The 18,044-nt window shown below is 48.5% G+C and overlaps 1 protein-coding gene across 1 annotated transcript in view; it reads right to left on the bottom strand.

The window, feature by feature from the left end:
• Positions 1 to 18,044, bottom strand: part of DSCAML1 (DS cell adhesion molecule like 1) — a 390,413-nt gene that overhangs the window by 7,202 nt on the left and 365,167 nt on the right. Inside the window, exons 20-27 of the mRNA XM_004385674.2 lie at positions 13,220 to 13,359; positions 6,787 to 6,940; positions 3,369 to 3,486; positions 2,841 to 3,004; positions 2,390 to 2,488; positions 1,480 to 1,668; positions 732 to 1,019; positions 45 to 200 (exon numbers count right to left, since the gene is read on the bottom strand). Of these exons, the coding sequence (XP_004385731.1) occupies positions 45 to 200; positions 732 to 1,019; positions 1,480 to 1,668; positions 2,390 to 2,488; positions 2,841 to 3,004; positions 3,369 to 3,486; positions 6,787 to 6,940; positions 13,220 to 13,359 (1,308 nt within the window). The remainder of the gene's footprint in view (positions 1 to 44; positions 201 to 731; positions 1,020 to 1,479; positions 1,669 to 2,389; positions 2,489 to 2,840; positions 3,005 to 3,368; positions 3,487 to 6,786; positions 6,941 to 13,219; positions 13,360 to 18,044) is intronic.

Here is an 18,044-nt window from a genome sequence, read left to right as displayed (position 1 = left end):
GGTGTCAGCACCCCAACCCAGAAACCCATGGGAAATGTCCCCACCTCGGAGCCGCTTCAGCCTCTTCTCCTTCCTCTTTTTGCGTACAATGAAGAGCAGTGCCACCCCCAGTGTGGCCAGGATGACCGGGCAGCCGATGGTGAACAGTTTCTTCACGTCATCTCCTTCACCCTGCGCAGACTTGATGGGTGGAATAGTGCCTGAAAAGGGGTGAGGGAGGGAGTCAGATGTCCCTGTGAGCCAGGTGCTGGCCACTTACTGCCTGCCCACCAATTTGCTGCTCCTTTGCCTGCTTACCTGTATGTCAACCTCTTTCTCTGACTGCATTTCTGCCTATTTGTTTGTGTCTATCTGTGGAGCCCTGGTGGTGCAGTGGTTAAGAGCTCGGCTGCTAACCAAAAGGCCGGCAACTGAAATCCACCAGTTGCTCCTTGGAAACCATATGGGACAGTTCTTCTCTGCCCTAGAGGGTTGCTATAAGTCCCAATCGACTTGACAGCAATGGGCTTAGGGATCACAATGGTCTGATCTGCAACCAATTATGGGGATGGCGCAGGGCTAGGCAGCCTTTAGTTCTATCGTGCATGCAGTCCCCGTGAGTTGGGGGACGACTCTGCTGCAGCTAACAACAGCGACAACATCTGTTCTGTGTCTACCTCTCTGGCAGCTTTCCTGGCACTGCCTTGCCCCAGACTCTAGGGAGAGAGCAGCCTCCACCCTTTGGGACTCACTGCCATCGTAGTCCAGGGTGGCGAACTGGGCCGTCTCGTTGCCGCAACCAGCGCTGTTGCAAGCCCTCATGCGCAGCTCGTACCACGTGGCCTCCCGCAGTTCCGTCAGAAACACCTCCACGGAGCTGTTGGCCCGGAGGCCCTGCCAGGCCCAGGTCCCCTTGGGCCGGTACTCCAGCACGATGGTGGTGATAGGGCAGCCCCCATTGTTCCAGCCCTGCAGGTTAAGCCTGGCATGTGTGGAGTTGATGTGGGTGAAGAGGTGTTGGTCTTTGCTGAAGGAGGGCTCTGGGAACCGGAGGGAGAGAGAGATTGAGATCAGAGAGACCAAGAGAGAAGTCAGGATTCGTCTGGGCGGGAAGGATTTCTCTGCGGATCCGAGGAGGTCTACACAGGTGGGAGTGGATGCCCCAGGGAACAGAGGAGGGGAAGGAGGACAGAGAGGAGATGCAAGAACCTGGGAAGAAACCTCAGCAAAGGAGGAAGAGAGAAGCGGGTAGAAGGAAGAAGAGTGCCACTTCTGCCAACCCTGGCAGAGAAGGGGGACCAGTTTTTCCTAATGTGATTCATCAAGATGTGACAGTGATGGGAACAAGGCTGTCTCCACCCTTCAGTCTCCCCGATTCCCTGGTCCCCTCCTTCCCTGCCTCAGCCATCTCCCATCCCGTACATATCCTGGGTTCCTCCATCCCCACCCACCTCCTTCCTGGGCCTGTCTTCCCATCCCACCCTATTACCCGGGCCTCACCCCGTCCGTGGGTCTTGGCCTCGATGATCTCGCTGATGCGCCCGGAGCCCACGCTATTCTTGGCCGCCAGCTTCACCTTGTACCATGTGCCACACTTGAGGCTGTCCAGCTTGAAGGAGCGCTCGCTCGAGCTGATGAACACGTCCTTCCACTCCTCACTGTTGTCCACTGAGTACTGCAACACGAAGCCTGGCCGGGAGGTTGGGCCTGGGTCAGGTGGTAGCAGGGCAGGGGTAGCAGCAGCCTGGCCTGGGACACCCTAACAGGCATCATGGGGGCCAGGCTTCAGGCTGGTGGTGGAGTGGGGCCTCTGGTCATTCTGGGGCCATATGCAAATTAGATGCAAAACAGGTCAAGCCCCTGGGTATGTTTTACTGCCCTCTCTTTAGCTCTAGTGTTGGGGTTTAGCACCCAAGATGGGGAGAGGAACAGAAAATCAGGGTTGTGGGGCTTAAAAGAGATCCCATTTAGATCCTTAATACTGCAAGTGGGCTCCCCTGACCAGCAGCATCGGCTTATTAGAAAAGCCAGTTCTGGGCCTCCACCCCAGAACTACTGAATCATATCCCCTGGGGATTCATGTGTATATTCAAGTTTGTGAAGCTCGGATATAATACACTTGTCTATTTTTTACAGATTTGGAAACAGAGGCCCAGAGATGAAAACAGGCTTATTCAAGTTTACACAGCAAACCAGTGGCCAGAGGTGGGTGGGGGGACTAAAGCCCAGCCTCCTAGGCCAGGGTACTTTCCATGGCCTTTGAGAAGCTTCCCTGTGGTCTGAATCTGCCCCTAGATCATTTCCTGGGTGCTGTGGGGGCAGGCGGTGGGAGCGGGTGAAGCCCTTCCCCTTCCCCTGGGCCCAGAATTCCTCCCCCTGTCTTCCCCTCCTCCTCCAGACCCCTCCTCACCTCGGATGGAGCTGCCCCCATTGTCACCTGGAATCCAGGTCAGGGTGATGGACGAAGCTGAGGTTTTGGAGACAGTGAGGCGGGGCTGGTCCGGGGGAACTGTGAGGGGAAAGCCACCAGCCCTCACCACAAAGGGTGATGGTGGGGGTATGGGGTGTGGATACCCCAACCTGCCCACATCCTCCCATGCTTGATTGTCCAAAGACTGCAGAGTGTGTAAGGCTTCAGGACGGGAATCTAGGGCCAGGTATGGGCTTTTCCATCTTCTTGCTCATTCTCCCTCCAACCTACCTGCCTCCTGTTCCATTTGGCACCCTCGATTTTACTAAGCTGTCTCCCCTTTGATTTGTCTCATTCTTCCATTCAATAACCCTCTTTCTGACATGATGGAATTCCTGCCCCTTCTCTGTCCCTGTCCCCACTGAGCCCCACCTGCCTCCCAGGGTCTCACCTTGCACCAGAAGGTTGACGATGATCGTGTCAAAGCCACCAGTGTTGGTGGCCGTGCAGGTGTAGTAGCCTGAGTCCTCGGCCTTCACAGCGCGAAGCAGCAGCGTGCCGTTGGTGTGGATGAGCCGGTGCCCGTCCATGGATACGGGGATGGCTGAGTCCTCACTGCCAGGTGGAGGCAGTTTATGACAAGCATCCCTTTGCCCTGGGACCCTCCCCCAGGTCACTGGGAACAGAGGAGGCTTGCTAAGGGATCCTAGATTCCTTCTGCTCAGCACTTCCTAGGTGTCTCCAGTAACCTTGACTTCTTTAACGACTCAGGGAAGGAAGATTCTTGGCCCCCCAACAGAGGGGAGCTAGGGAGGCCAGGCCTGCTCTTGAGAGCTGTACCTCTGTACCCTGCAAGGCCCCCATAGGGTCTGGGGCACATGAGGCAGCTGGAAGGGAGGGACACCCCAGACTCTTGTTCATGACTCCCTGGGGATCACTCCACCCCTCCAGAGGTATGGGTGGGGGTTCCATCACACACCTGTCCTTGGTCCACTTTACAGCAGGGGCTGGATCTCCCACCGAATTACAGGGCAGCCGTACGTCTTTCATCCAAGGTGTCGTCACAGTGCCCCCAAATGAGATGATCTTTGCTGGGGCTGCAGGGAAGAGAGGATGAGGGCCACCCAACTCTACTCCTCCACACTGCCCACAGCACCCTTTCTCAGGGCTCCCTAGATTTACACTTCAGCTCCTCTGTCCCTTACCTGACCTCCACCTTAGGCTTGGGGTGGGAGGTTGGCATCAGGGAATTTCAGGTGGAGGTCATTGATTCAACAAACATTTATCAAATATCTATTATGGACCAAGTATCACATGAAGATCTAAGGATTCAAAAATGAATACAATATATTCCCCGTCCTCAAGTTGCTCACTGTCCAAAAGGGAGACAGATGCTTAAAAAAAAATCATTACAGAGTGAAAAATTCTTTGGTAGGGGAAGGTACATGTAACCATGGGAGCACAAAGAAGGGAGTAATGAACTCTGCTTGGAAAGTGGGTGGTAGAGTTGAAGGCCAGGGAAAGCTTCTGGAACTGGAAGTTCTGATTTAAATCTTGAAGGCTAAAAAGGAATTCACTAAACAGAGAAGGGAAAGCATGTCAGCAAGAGGGAGCTGAGTAAAGGCATGGGGGCCTGAATATGACAAGTGTGAGGGACTGCAAGTACTTGGGGATAACCAGAGCTCAGGGTGAGTGCGGGGAAGGGCAGGAGCAGGGACTGGAGAGGCGAGAAGGAGTAGAATCATGGAGGGTTCTGTTTGGCATAACAAGGAGATTGGACTTCCTCTTGAGGTCATGAGGAGCCACTGGAGGCTTTTGAATAGGTAGGTGTGATCAAAGGACATTATTAGATAACTCACTGGCAGAGGACGGTTTGGTTGAGGTGATCCTGGAGAGTGTATACCAGTGGCAAGATGGCGGCCATAGTGCAGGATAGAGGTGATGGATGGCAGTGGGGAGGAGATTATGGGCTCAGGGGGAGAAATGAAAGGACCTGGGGTCTGATTGGCTTTGGGAAGAAGGAGGGGGGAGTTGAAGATGATTCCCATGATTCTGGCTGGGTCAACAAGGTAAGTGATGGTGTCCTTACGGAGATGAGGCAGACCAGACGGGGAGGAGCAGGGCTGGCAGGAAAGAGGAGAAGACTTTGCTTCATGCTGAGTGCAAAATACCTGCGGGACACTCACATGGGGCAACTAGAAAGCAGTGGGATAGAAATGTTCCGGAGCATAAGAAAGATGTCTGGACTGGAGGCACTGATTTGGGGGTCATCAACAGGGGTGACTGAGGTCACCAGGATGGGGGATTTAGATTGACAGAGAAGTAACAAAACCCTGGGATCAACAACATACAAGCATGAGAGGAGAAAGGAATGTCCCTGAGGGAGACAGGAGCTCACTGAGAGGCAGGAGGAAAATCAGGAGAATCAGCACCACAGAAAGCAACAGAGGTCGAATGTCACAGCATGTGAGCAATGGTGTCAGCCAGAATCATGGGAGTCATTGTCAGCTCCCCCCCTTCCCAGAACCAAGTCCTATCACTTCTCCCCCTGAGTGCATAATCTCCTCCCCACTGCCATCCATCAACTCCAGCCTGCACTATGGCCGCCATCTTACATTAGTTTAGAAATGGTAAATGAAACAAGGGGCCAAGTACCTCAGAGAGCCAGAGTGGGCCCTACGGAGCCGGAGGTCCCATCTTGGGGGAAAAAGAAAATGTAAGGGAAGTGAGGAAGCAATGTTTACAGGTTTGGGTGCAGGAAATGCAGGTTGATCTCTTGTGAGGGCAGTGCCAGGGGTGATGGAGCTTGCAGAGAGTAGGGAAGTCCTGAAGAGCTGCTGAGGAGAAGGAAAAGCTCTGCTAGGGGCGGTGGGGGATTGCCTGCAGAAACAGGCCTGAGCAGAGGGGCTTATGTTAAAATGGCCTCCATTGTGGGCAGAGAGAAGCCACGGGGCCTCAGGGATGGAGTGTAGGCTCAAGAGACCTGGTTCTAGATCTGGTTCTGCTGAGTGGCTGGGGTTGACGCTCTGCAGCTTTCTTTGTCTCTGTGTCTGTGTGAACAGCAGTGCTTGTCTCTCTTACCTCTTAGGGCTGCTGAGAGGACAGAAGGGGAAGGCATGTAAATGTGTTCTAGGAAGTACAAAGCCCTCTAGGAATGTGCTACATTTAATACACACAGGGGAAGAAGGATCAACCTTCTGCCAAGACACCCAGGAGGACTGTAGGCTCTTAGGCCCCTTCCATCCTGTAAGGAGGAGCGTCAGGAGAAGAGGTTTGTAGAGCCCCTGTGAGGAAGGATGAAGGAGGTAAGAAACGTTGAGGCCGTGTGGAAACAGCTCTGACTTGGAGTCTGAAGACCCAGGCACCTTCTCTGCTGTCTTTGCAGGCCATGCCATTCCTGCCTCTGACTGCTGAACTGTAAAATGAGATAAAAACCCTACTGGGTGGCAGGTGGAGGCCCCTGTCCACTGAAGGCCTTCAACTGAATACTAGCTGACTGAGCCAGTGGTAGGGCAAGGGCTGAAGCTCACTGTGTCCAAACCAAGGGAAGCTCCAGTCACCCCAGGGAGCTGGAGAGACAGCTGGGTAAGCAGTGGCTGTGGGAGGAGACAAGGTAAGGAGGAAGGGCCCAGGGGTGCCTAGAGTCAAAGTACTTGTCATAGGCTTGTTATGGCTAATTCCATGCAGCCAGGGTAGGGACAGAGGGGCAGCTTAGCAGCACCATCATCTTGATCTAGGCTGAGACCTCAGAACTGCTGTTCTTCTGAAAAGTGCAGCTGCTCATACCCCCCATGCCACACGTATGCCAGTCAGGGATTTGGTGGGGCACGCCCAAAGCACAAAACCCAGCCGAGTCACCCTGTGCCTGGCGTCTGGCTCAGAGCCTCACATCCAGCAGGCACTGGGTGAATGTCTGTGGACTGAATGAGTCAGTAACCAGCAGAACCATCTCTTGCCTGAGATGTCCAGGCTTTGAAACCAGGGGCTTTCTTCTGAGTCTCAGCTGCTCTGTAAAGTGGGATACCCCAACCTGGCCCCCCCCGGAGGGACTGAGCAATGGGACAGAGGCTATGCTTTGGGCTGGGGGTGGGATGACTCCCTTTCTTTCAGCTGGGAGTAGAGTCTGGAGTGGGGAGACTGAGGTGCACCATGCCCACCCCCTCTGGGTACTGGGGTGGCTGGAGCTTGTTGCGAGGCTCTCCTGGAGTCAGGGGGCAGCAGAGGCTCAGCCTTGGCAGATGCAGGAGGAGGCGAATGGCCATCTCCTCATAGCCAGGCTCACATAGGGTGCAGAGGAGAGAGGGCCCCTCTGTGGGGAGAACCAGACTTCTGGAAGGGAGCCTGCAAGCTCCTGGCAGCACCGCCTCCTGCCCTCTGCCCAGTCCCAGGCTCCTCACCCTTGCCCGCAGGCTCGATGGTGACCTTCTCGCTGCTGTTGCCCCGGCCTGCAGAGGTGACGGCGGCCACCCACAGCATGTATTGCTGCCCACGGTTTAGGTGGGCGATCCGGTAGAAGAGCTGCTCTGGACTTGTCTCATACTCACTGGGAGCCTGTGGGCAGAGGTGAAGAAGTACTTAGAAGCAGAACCCAGGCCATCGAGCCTCCAGTCCCCAACTCTTCTCCAGTGCCCTGGGCCCAGAGGCTGCTGGGATGGTGATGGCTGGGGCAGGGTGGGAGGCAGGGTCCTGTCTGGTTTGCCCATTGCCAGCTGTGGAGCAGCAGTGGACAGACTTTGCACTGGGTTTGGCCCCGGCACAAAAAGGGCCTCTTCTGGGGTGTTGCTGGGTCAGTCTCAGGTTACCTGTTGCCTGATCCTGGCTCTAGGCAGCTGTGGCTTCAAGGCAAGGAATGGGAGAGTTTTGGGTGAAGGCTGAGTGGGGGAGTTAGGAGAAGGGAGAATAGAAGAAGAAGGGTCCCAAGCAAACCCTGAGAAAAGAGTCTCTGGGAAGAAGCTAAATTACTGCCTTTGCCTTATTAGGGTTGCAGACAGGCTCCCCCAGCCCCTCCCCACTCAGTCACCTCCCAGCCCTGGTCTAATTACTACCCCTTATTCTGCAGGAGGCAGGCCCATTGGGGAGGAAAGGGTGGGAGAGGGGAACTCTGAAAGCTGTACTGGGCAACCCTTTATTAATGATTATTAGTGGTATAGATCACCATATATATTTGCAGGCTGTATACATCTATAAATTTTTGTAACCAAATGACAGTTTTGACAAGTTGCCAACAAAACAATATCAGATCCCAGTGGTTTTACCAGTTGCTTTGATGAAAAGATTATGTTGCCTTGGAAACCAGAGGCTCAGATATTGAAATGAATTTGAGAAGGAGCTTTTGATAAACGCTGGTTTGCAGACCTCCTGTCAGCCTCTTCCCTGGCACAGGCGGGATAGGGTTGACTTTCATTTTATTTTATTTTTTGGTCAGCCGCGGGGAAGGGAAAGAAGGACAGCACCAGGCCCTCTTTGAAATCAGGGCAGAAGTCTGGGGAGGGGGAGCAACCCCTGGAACAGATGCGGGCCCCCTGAGGCCAGAGGGAGCTAATAATTAGTTATGTCTGCAGTCAAGGGATCTTACACACGCACGCTCACGTGTACATGCATACGCTCACGCATACACGGATGCGTAGACGCACGCATGCACATCACACAGGGACACTCTCCCTGCCCCACGGTAGGGCTGAGGGACATGATGACTTATGATATGACAGGAGAAAACACCCTTTTTGGCCCCAGGTTGTCTGCAGGGACATGTTGGGAGGAGGCACAGGCATCCTCCCAATACACACAGGGCTCCTGGCGATTCCTCCTCCTGCCTCCCTCATCAGGGTCTGGACTCGAACCCAGGAGGTCCCTGCTGGAGCAGGTGCAGAACCACCCTGAGCCCTGGTAGCTGCGGAGACCTTTCAGACTACTGCACTCTGGCGACTGATGTGCCTACCTGCAGGTTGTACCTGTGCCTGAGGTAGTATGGTTCAGTGGCTTCAACACTTGCTTCCCCTTTTTACTAGGTGTTATGGATTGAATTGTGTCCCCGAAAATATGTGTTTCAATTTGTAACCTCTATGCCTCTGGTTACAATCCCATTTGGGAATGGGTTATCTTTGTTATGCTAATGAGACAGGATTAGTGTAGGGTGTGTCTTGAGTCAATCTCTTTTGAAATATAAACGAGATTAGACAAGCAAGTGGGACAGCAGAGATAGGGGAAGAGAGATTCTAAGCCTCATGAAGATCGCCCAAAAGAGAAAAGGACCTTCCTCCAGAGCCAGCAGAGAAGGAAAGCCTTGAGCTGGCACCCTGACTTCAGATTTCTAGCCTCCTAAACTGTGAGAAAATAAATTTCTGTTTCTTAAAGCCATCCACTTGTGGTATTTCTGTTATAGCAGCACTAGATAACTAAGACACTAGGTATATGACCTATAGTGTCTCCCATGGTTCCTGGGGCCTCTGTTTTCTCCCCTACACACTAGGAAAGCAAAACAGCTCTGCCTGACCTGTGAGATATAAGTGAGGCAATGGGTGTGTGAGTCCTTTGTAATCTGGACGTGTTCTTCTCTGTATTTATTTTCTGTGAGGGAAGAGGTGTGTATATGTATATCTCTGTGGCTGGGGAGGAAAGTTGTGTGTACTTGTCTGTGTATTCCAGTGATACCTGAATGTACATTTGTACACAGGGCAGGAAAGTTTTGGCTTCCCCTTGAGGGTATTAAAATCTCACCCAGAACCTGGATGCCTTCCTTTTAACCTGGACTCTGCATGGATCTCCTTAAATCTCTTTCAAAAGCATATAGCCATACCCCCCAGTAAATTTCCATTGGAAAAAGGTTGAAAAGAAAGATAAAATCATAAAACAAGAAACTATAGGTAAATATTTATATGTTTTTCTAATCATAAAAATAAAGGTAATTTGAATTATGTAAAAAGACAAACTATTGTATATCAAAAACAGAATCAAAAATCCAGAGATGAACTGGCAAGAAATACTTGGAATTTATATGATAGAAAAATAGCTATTTTCCTTAATATATAAAGAGCACTTATAAATCAATAAGAAAATTGAAATTAAAATAGAAATTCAAATAGAAAAATGGACAAAGAACATGAATTGACAACAGATATGGCTAGAAAAACAGCCAGTAAACATATGAAAAAATAATCAACCTAGCTAGCTATCAAATAAATGTAACTTAAAATGAGATACCATCTTTTTTAATCCAACTGGCAAAATTGGAAAAAAACAAAAACAAAACAAACCAAAAACCCAAACCTGGGCTTAGCATAGGTGCAAGGAACTAATATGGACTTAAAGCATAAATTGGTTCAAACTTTCTGCAAGGTAATTTGTAAATGTGTATACAGAACCTTAAGAATATTCACATTTTTTGTGACCCAGGAAATTTATTCCAATAATAGAATAGGCACGTACTTCTGTGACGTATGCTCACTGAAGCATCAGTTATAATGGTAAAAATTGGAAATATACAGTAAATATAGGATAACTGGGTGCTGGTTAGATAGATTACATATATACGTGTTTTAAAAGAATATTTGATGGTATGGGAAAGTGCCTCCATATATTATGCGGAAAAAAGGAGCTTACATAACATTATGTAAAGTTTTATTTTAATTTTGTTTAAAAAAACCACCATAAAAATATATATATACACACATACATGTATATATATATAGAGAGAGAGAGAGCGAGAGAATAGATTGGACAGCTATATGCCAAAACATTACCAGTGTGTTTATCTTTAGGGACTGAGAGTAAAAGTATTGCTTTCCTCTTTATTCTTTTATATATTTTATGACATTTTCTACAATCAAACTGCATTATTTTTATAATCAGAAAAAAACAATAAATATTGTAAAATATTTGATAAAATTTCTAACAGGACTCAGTGCAGTTCTGGCTTCCTTCCCCGGAGAGTAACTCCCCATGAGCCAATGCCATACTCACTGTCACGTGTCTATTCTGAGGCTTCCATGTGTACATGTTCTTACACTCCCACCAGTGCGTATGAGCACACTCAGACTCACATACATTTGCCTCTAACCCCACGTGTATACCCAATTTTTTGCATTATCACGTATACACATGTATGTCTTCACCTTTAGCACACGCATGCGTGCACACACACACACACACACACACACACACCATTCTGGAGCTGTCTTTCATAAATGAGTTTGTAGTTGGAATGTGGAATACATTTGGGCAGAGTGATGACGTCACATGTGGTGGGTAGGTCCTGGGTCCCTCACTAAGCTAGCCACCTCCACCGCTTATCCCGCGTGGCTGAACTGCAGTTCTCATCACACTAGCAGACCTGCCCTGTGTGACACTGTCTGGTAGGAAATCTCCCCAGGAAAGAGGAGGTTCCTGCATGCCCAGGATGGAAGAGGATGGAGGGGGTTCCCAGTGTCTCCAGCAGCAGCAGGAGGGGATGGGGACTAAGAGCTCTGTTCTGGGGCCTGAGAAAGGATCCTAGTCAGTCTGCCGGAGGCTCCTAAAGCCTCACTTAATGAGGAGGCTGAACTCCTGGACACCAATCCCTTGAAAGATTTCATTATCAAAAGAGGAAATGACTGCAAAAACCCAAGCTAGAGAATGATTATCCTCTCCTACCCACTTATGAAGGGAGACTTGCCCATGTCTAAGTCTTTACAAATGCCAGGCTGCTAGTCATTTATTCATCAAACATGCATTTAGGGACCATGATGTTCCAGGCACAGTGTTTGGCACTAGGGACTCAACGATGAAAAGATGCTGTCCCCATCTTCATAGGGTCTCACAGACTAGTGCAGAAGACAATGGCTGGTTGCCACTGAACTCATTCAGTGTGTGATGGAGGAATGAAGAGCATGCCAGGGCAGGGATTGGCAGGGGCAAAGGTGTGGAGGTGGGAGAAGGCACAGTGGGTGTCCAGGATGGTGGAAAGCTTAGTGTAACAAGAGCCTGGTATGTGTGCCTGTGTGTGAGTATGTGTGCATGTGTGTGTGCATGAAGGGCAGGGGGAGAGCAGAAAGGGAGGCAGAAGGCATGGCTGAAACATAGACTGGAAAATACTAAGTGTCTGCAGATATGGATAACTGGAACTCATCCACTGTGGGTGGGGTATGATTGGTACAACCACCAGGCAATGGTGGGGTGTTCTCAAGCTAACGTTTGCAGACCCCATGGCCTAGCTATTCCCCTTCTAGTTATATACCCAGCAGAAATGCATGTACACGAGCACCACCAGACATGTACAAGAGTGTTCACAGCAACACTATTTGTAATTGCCCAAGACTACTCAAATGCTTATCAATGGATAGCATAAAGACCAAATAAATTGTAGTGTATGCACACAATGGAAAACTATACAGAAATGTGAGTTACTGAGTTATAACTACAGACAACAGTATGGATGAAACTCACCAGCATAATGTTGAGTAAAAGAAGCAGACGTATGACATGACTCCATTTATATAAAGTACAAAAAGCGGCGACACCGATCTATGCTGGGGAGGGTAGTGACTGGAAGGGGCATGAGGGGCCCCCTGGGGTGTTGTAGTGTTCTGTTCCCTGCTCTGGGTGCTTGTTGCTCGGATGTGTTGTGAAAATTCATGGAGCTGTCCAGTTATGACATGAACACCTTTCTGCAAGTGAGGCCATGGCCGCAAGGATGGAGAAGAGAAGAGGGAACAGAGTCGTTTCTGGGCATTTCCTCCGGTAACAGAACTCTGGCCTCACTCCCTAGGAGCTGGGCCACCTACCACTCAGATGGTAATTCAGAAAGACCACAGGAGCGCAAAGACAATAGGAATAGATGATGACATAATTACTGAGCAACTTCTGGGCAGCTCTCTGGCTGCCAAAAGCTCATCTGCAGATGCTTGGGCTGACCACAGTTGTTGATGGAGGGAGACGTCAGCCCCTTTCTCCTCCTCCGTGCTCTCCCAGCCCTGAGCACATCTCTGTGACAGTATTCACAGCCCTTAGCGCTTCCCTCTGTCTCCTCCACTAGACTGGGAGAGCAGGGGCAGATCAACCTGGGAGAGCTTCCTGGAGAAGGAGCTAGAGTAACTAGAAAGGGTCTGCTCTGGAGGAGGCCCTCAGTGGAACTGTGTGGTTGAATGGCTGGAGATACTGAAAGAGGCAGAGGGAAGATATGTATTATGGTTATGGGTTTCCCACTGCACCTACCCCCTGTCCTCCTACCCTCCATGGGCCCTGTGACTCCCTGGCTCTGAGCTTTCAGTGGAAGGGAAGGGGCTAGCCTCCTGCTGCGCCCCAGCCTGCTCGCTCCCAGGGTTTGGGCAGGCACTGCAGTGTCTCAGTGTCTCTGCCCTAAGCTGGGCCCAGGCTCTGGCCCAGGGAGAGGTGCCCTTGCCTTTTCTCAGCTGTCATGCATCTTTTCTCCTCCCTCACTGAAGAGGTCACTCAGGCCAGAGCTCCAGTAGCACCTCCAAGCCCTGCAGTGCTGAGACGCACTCCCAGAGGCCACGGCCCAGCCAGTCCCCAGCCAACAGTCCTGGGGCTTGCTAGCCCAGAAAAAGGGAGGTCCCAGCTTCCCTTTCACTCTGCCTACATGGTCACGACTCACCTGTCTCAAAGGAGCCTCTGGGGTCTTGTGACAATCTGGCAGCCTCAGGAACAGAGGACTGACCCAGATGGACATTGAGCAAGGGTTTGGTTCCCCTTGGGTGACCAGCACCAATTCTTACACTTGGATCCAGGTAGAGATGCAGATACAACCAGCTGAGGTCTAGCCTGGAAACCAGCTGACCTGTGGACACCTTGCTCTTTCTCCGTCCTCTTCATCATTTTGGCCTGAGTTCCACTTACCGGCTGGCCAGATCCAGGGCTGGAGCAGAAGATGGTGTACTTGCGGATGACCCCATTGGGCTTGGTAGGGGGGAGCCAAGACACGACCACACTGCTGGCTGATGAAGGGACTGCTTTGATGCCAGCGGGGGGACCTGGAACTGAGCAGGAAGAAGACCGAGTCAGTTCAGAGAAAGAAGGAGCTCAGCCTTTGGGAAAGAATGACAGAGTGGGAACAGTGAGGCAGATCCATCTGGGAGGGCTTCTTGGAGAAGGTATCCTTGAAATGTGGTTGAAAGGGGAAGGCTCCAGCATGACAAACAGGTCGGAGTAGAAAGATGGTCATTTGGGGCCTGTGACAGTCTCTCAGATGGAGACATTGGGAGCAGCCACCTTCAAAATTGTTTGGCCAGAACACCAAGGACTTAGGATAAATAAGAGAGAAACAGAATGCACTGGCAATTCATCCTGACCCCTAAGGCTCTGACATACCTCTTTTCCTTCCCCCCAATGCCCTTGCTAACTAAAAGCCTATGTTTAGGTCAAGCTCACTGGTCACTTTGCTCTCCTTTCGGTCTGTGAGCTCCTTGGGGCTGGGACCACAATCCCAGAGACTCACAGAGTGGGCCTTCTCCTGGGGATCAAGGGCTGGTGGTCAGCTAGTGAGTGACTGTGTGCTGACACGTGCCCAGGGCCCTGCCCTACGGGCATTGCCTGCTCCTTTCTGTTTTCAAGATGGAAAGTCTACGTTAGAAGTGACTGGGAAAGCCATCCTAGGCAGATCCCAACTACCATGGACTCTGAGCTCCCCACCCCCTCTTCTGAAGGCCATGCCTGGTCTCCACGGGATCTCCAGGACTCTGTCTTGGAAACTGGAAGCTTCCTGTCTCAGCCCATACTCCCCATCTTCATCTCTCCTCTGCACTGGTTGTATACTTGTCTTCCCTTCTGGGAGATTTTAGGCTCCTTGGAGGATAGTGATGGTATTCCATTCAATTTTACCCCTCTTAGCCTTGGTTTCCCCATCTATACAGTGGAGATCATAATATCCGTATGAAAGGACTGTTGTGAAAATTAGTGCTCATTAAAATAAAGTAACTTGCACAGTGCCCAACACATAGAAGACACTCAATAGACTGTAACAATTATTATTTATGCATTCCCTCTCACCACTCTCAACTTCTAGCACCTACCTACCTCAATGTTTTGTATCTAGTAAGTGGTCAATGATTCTGGATTAAGTAAAATAAACAGATAACATGGTCATTATCCATCTAGGGGCCTGAGTCTAAAAGCTGGAAATCATCCTTGATTCTGCCCTTCATCACTGCCACAGTGCTGCCCTATCTCCACTAGGTGTCTCAGCAGTTGTGAGGTGCAGGGTTCTCTGGGTGTCCACTGGGGCTAGTGCACTGATTGTATTGTTTAAATTTCACTATCATTGCTGACTTGTTTTTTTATATGTTATTGAGAGAGGTGTGTTAAAATCTCCCACTATGATTGTCAATTTATCTATTTCTCCTTGTAGTTCTGTTGGGTTTTGTTTCATATACTTTGAGGTTATGTTATTAAGTGCATACAAATTTAGAATTGTTTGATCTGCCTTGCAAATTAAGTATTTTATCATTACAAAGTGTCCTTCCTTATCTCTAATAATGCTTTTTGTCTTAAATTAATATTTCAGTTTCTGCTTGGACAGTTTTGCAAAGTATGTCTTTTATGTTTTTCCATCTTCTCACACTGAACTTTTCTATGCCCTTATGTTTTTTAGATGGCTCCTATAAACAGCATATATTTGGGTTTTGCTTTTTCACCAACCAGTCTGACAAGCTTTATCTTTTGGTTGGAGAATTTAGTCAATTTTTTTTTTTAAATTTAATTTTTTTTTTTTTCGCTTTCACGAATAAATTTATTTTGTTTTTGGTGAATATATACACAGTAAAACTTGCTCCCATTCTAGCTTCTAGACATAATGGTCAGTGACATTAGTTACATAATTCCATTCTTCACATTATGTCAACACTCTTGTTATTTCTGTTCTAGTTGTTTCACTTCCATTTACTTAATTTCCCTGACCCTCAACCTTCTCACCTATGCTTTAAAATAGCTGTTGACCCTTTGGTCACATATATGTATATCTGGAGCCCTGGTGGTGCAGTGGTTAAGTGCTCAGCTGCTAACCAAAAAGTTGGCAGTTCGAACCTACTAGCTGCTCCATGGAAGGAAAGATGTGGCCATCTGCTTCCATAAAGATTTACAGCCTTGGAAACTGTATGGGGCAGTTCAACTCTGTCCTATAGGGTTGCTATGAGTTGGAATCAACTCATATATAAAAACACAATACTCAACGGTGACAATCTTTACTCTTTGAGCCAAGCTGTTACTTAGTTTAAAGATGACTTCAGGGGATAGTTTCAACTCAAGGTTTGAATAGCAACTCAGGGCCATAGTCTTAGAGACTCTTCTGGCCTCAGTAGGTCCAGTAAGTCTGGATTTTTTTAAGAATTTGAAGTTCTGTTCCATATTTTTCTCCCTTTATCACGATTCATCTATCGTGTTGCTGATCAGAACATTCGGTAGTGGTAGCCGGGCACCATCTAGTTCTTCTGTTCTTAAGGTGGAGGAGACAGTGGTCATGTAGACAGTCCAGTAGTCCAGTTTCTTCTTTGATTCTTGGGTTTCCTTCTTTCTCTTTTGTTCCAGGCAAATAAAGACCAATAGTTGTATCTTAGATGGCTGCTCTTAAGCTTTTAAGACCCAGACACCACTCACGATACTGGGAGGTAGAACATAAACTTTATGAGCTATATTATGCCAATTGACTGGATTGTCCCATGAGATCACAGCCCTAAGTCCCTAAACCAAAAGAACTAATGCTATGAGGTGACTGGTTACATTTAATTAGTATCAGCATCTGTAGCACTCCTCCTGTTTTTGGTTTTTGTTATTGTCGTGAAACCATACACAACTTAGCAGTTGCCCGTTCATCCCTTTTCCCTAGGTACACTTATTAGTTACATCAATCATGCTGTGCAAACTTTACCCATATTCAGTGCCACCTTTCCCATTTTTTTTTTATTGTACTTTAGATGACGGTTTACAGAACAAATAGTTTCTCATTAAACAGTTAGTACACACATTGTTTTATGACATTGATTAACAACCCTGCGACATGTCAACACTCTCCCTTCTCCACCTTGGGTTCCCTATTACCAGCTTTCCTGTCCCCTCCTGCCTTCTAGTTATTACCCCTGGGCTGGTGTGCCCCTTTAGTCTCATTTTGTTTTATGGGCCTGTTTAATTTTTGGATGAAGGGCGAACCTCAGGAATGACTTCATTTCTGAGCTATAAATGTGTCCAGGGGCCATACTCTCGGGGTTTCTCCAGTTTCTGTCAGGCCAGTAAGTCTGGTCTTTTTTTTTGTGAGTTAGAATTTTGTTGTACATTTTTCTCCAGCTCTGTCTGGGACCTTCTATTGTGATCCCTGTGAGAGCAGTCAGTGGTGGTAGCCAGGCACCATCTAGTTGTGCTGGACTCAGTCTGGTGGAGGCTGTGGTAATTGCGGTCCATTAGTCCTTTGGACTAATCTTTCCCTTGTGTCTTTGGTTTTCTTCATTATCCCTTGCTCCCAAAGGAGTGAGACCAGTGGAGTATCTTAGATGGCCACTCACAGGCTTTTAAGACCCCAGACGCTACTCACCAAAGTAGAATGTAGAACATTTTCTTTATAAACTGTTACGGCAATTGAGCTAGATGTTCCCGAGACCATGGTCCCCACAGCCCTCAGTCCAGTAATTCGGTCTCTCAGGGAGTTTGGATGTGTCTGTGGAACTTCCATGACCTTGCCTTGTACAACTTGTGTTGGCTTCCCCAGTATTGTGTACTGTCTTATCCCTCACCAAAGCACCTTTCCCATTTCTATTAACAATAAGTGACTACTACCTGTGGAGTGGAGCCCTGGTGGCATAGTGGTTAAGAGCTTGCCTGTTAACCAAAAAAGTCAGCAGTTCAAACCTTGTGGGGCCGTTCTACTATGTTCTATAGGGTTACTATGAGTTGGAACTGACTCGATGGCACCTAACAACACCACCACCTATGGTGTACTTCTCCCACCCCTACCCCCTGTAACCACTAATGAACATTAATTTCTGTATATTTACCTACTCGTGTTATTTCACAAAAGTGATAACATACAATATTTGTTTTTTTGTGATTGACTTATTTTGCTCAACATAATGTCTTCCAGGTTCATTCATGTTGTAAGATGTTTTGGAAGCTCATTTTTCTTTATCGATGAGTAGTATTCCATTGTATGTATGTACCTCATTTTACTTATCCATTCGTCTGTTGATGGGCACTTATGCTGTTTCCATCTTTTTGCTATTGTGAATAGTGTTGCAACGAACATAGGCGTGCATAAGTCTGTTTGTGTCACTTATGTTAGATCTCTAGGGTATATACTTAGGAATGGAATTGCTGGGTCATATGGCAGCTCTACCTCTAGTTTTCTGAGGAAGTGCCAAACTGTTTTACAGTGGCTGTACCATTTTGCATTCCCATCAGCAGTGGATAAGGGTTCCAATTTCTCCGTATCCCCTCCAATGCTTGTTATTTTCTTTTAAATTGTGCTTTAGGTGAAAGTTTACAGCTCAAGTTAGTTTCTCATTCAAAAATGTATACACATATTGTTTCGTGACATTTGTTGCAATCCCTACAATGTGACAGCATTCTATGCCTTTCCACCCCAGGTTCCTCATGTCCATTTGTCCCATTTTCCTGTACCCTCCTGCCTTCTCATCTTGCTTTAGGGCAGGAGTTGCCCATTTGGTTTTGCATATTTGATTGA

This window comes from Trichechus manatus, unplaced genomic scaffold (assembly GCF_000243295.1).
Source record: "Trichechus manatus latirostris isolate Lorelei unplaced genomic scaffold, TriManLat1.0 scaffold00143, whole genome shotgun sequence".
In the NCBI taxonomy this organism is placed as follows: Eukaryota; Metazoa; Chordata; class Mammalia; order Sirenia; family Trichechidae; genus Trichechus; species Trichechus manatus.
This window is presented reverse-complemented; position numbering and strand designations above follow the sequence as displayed.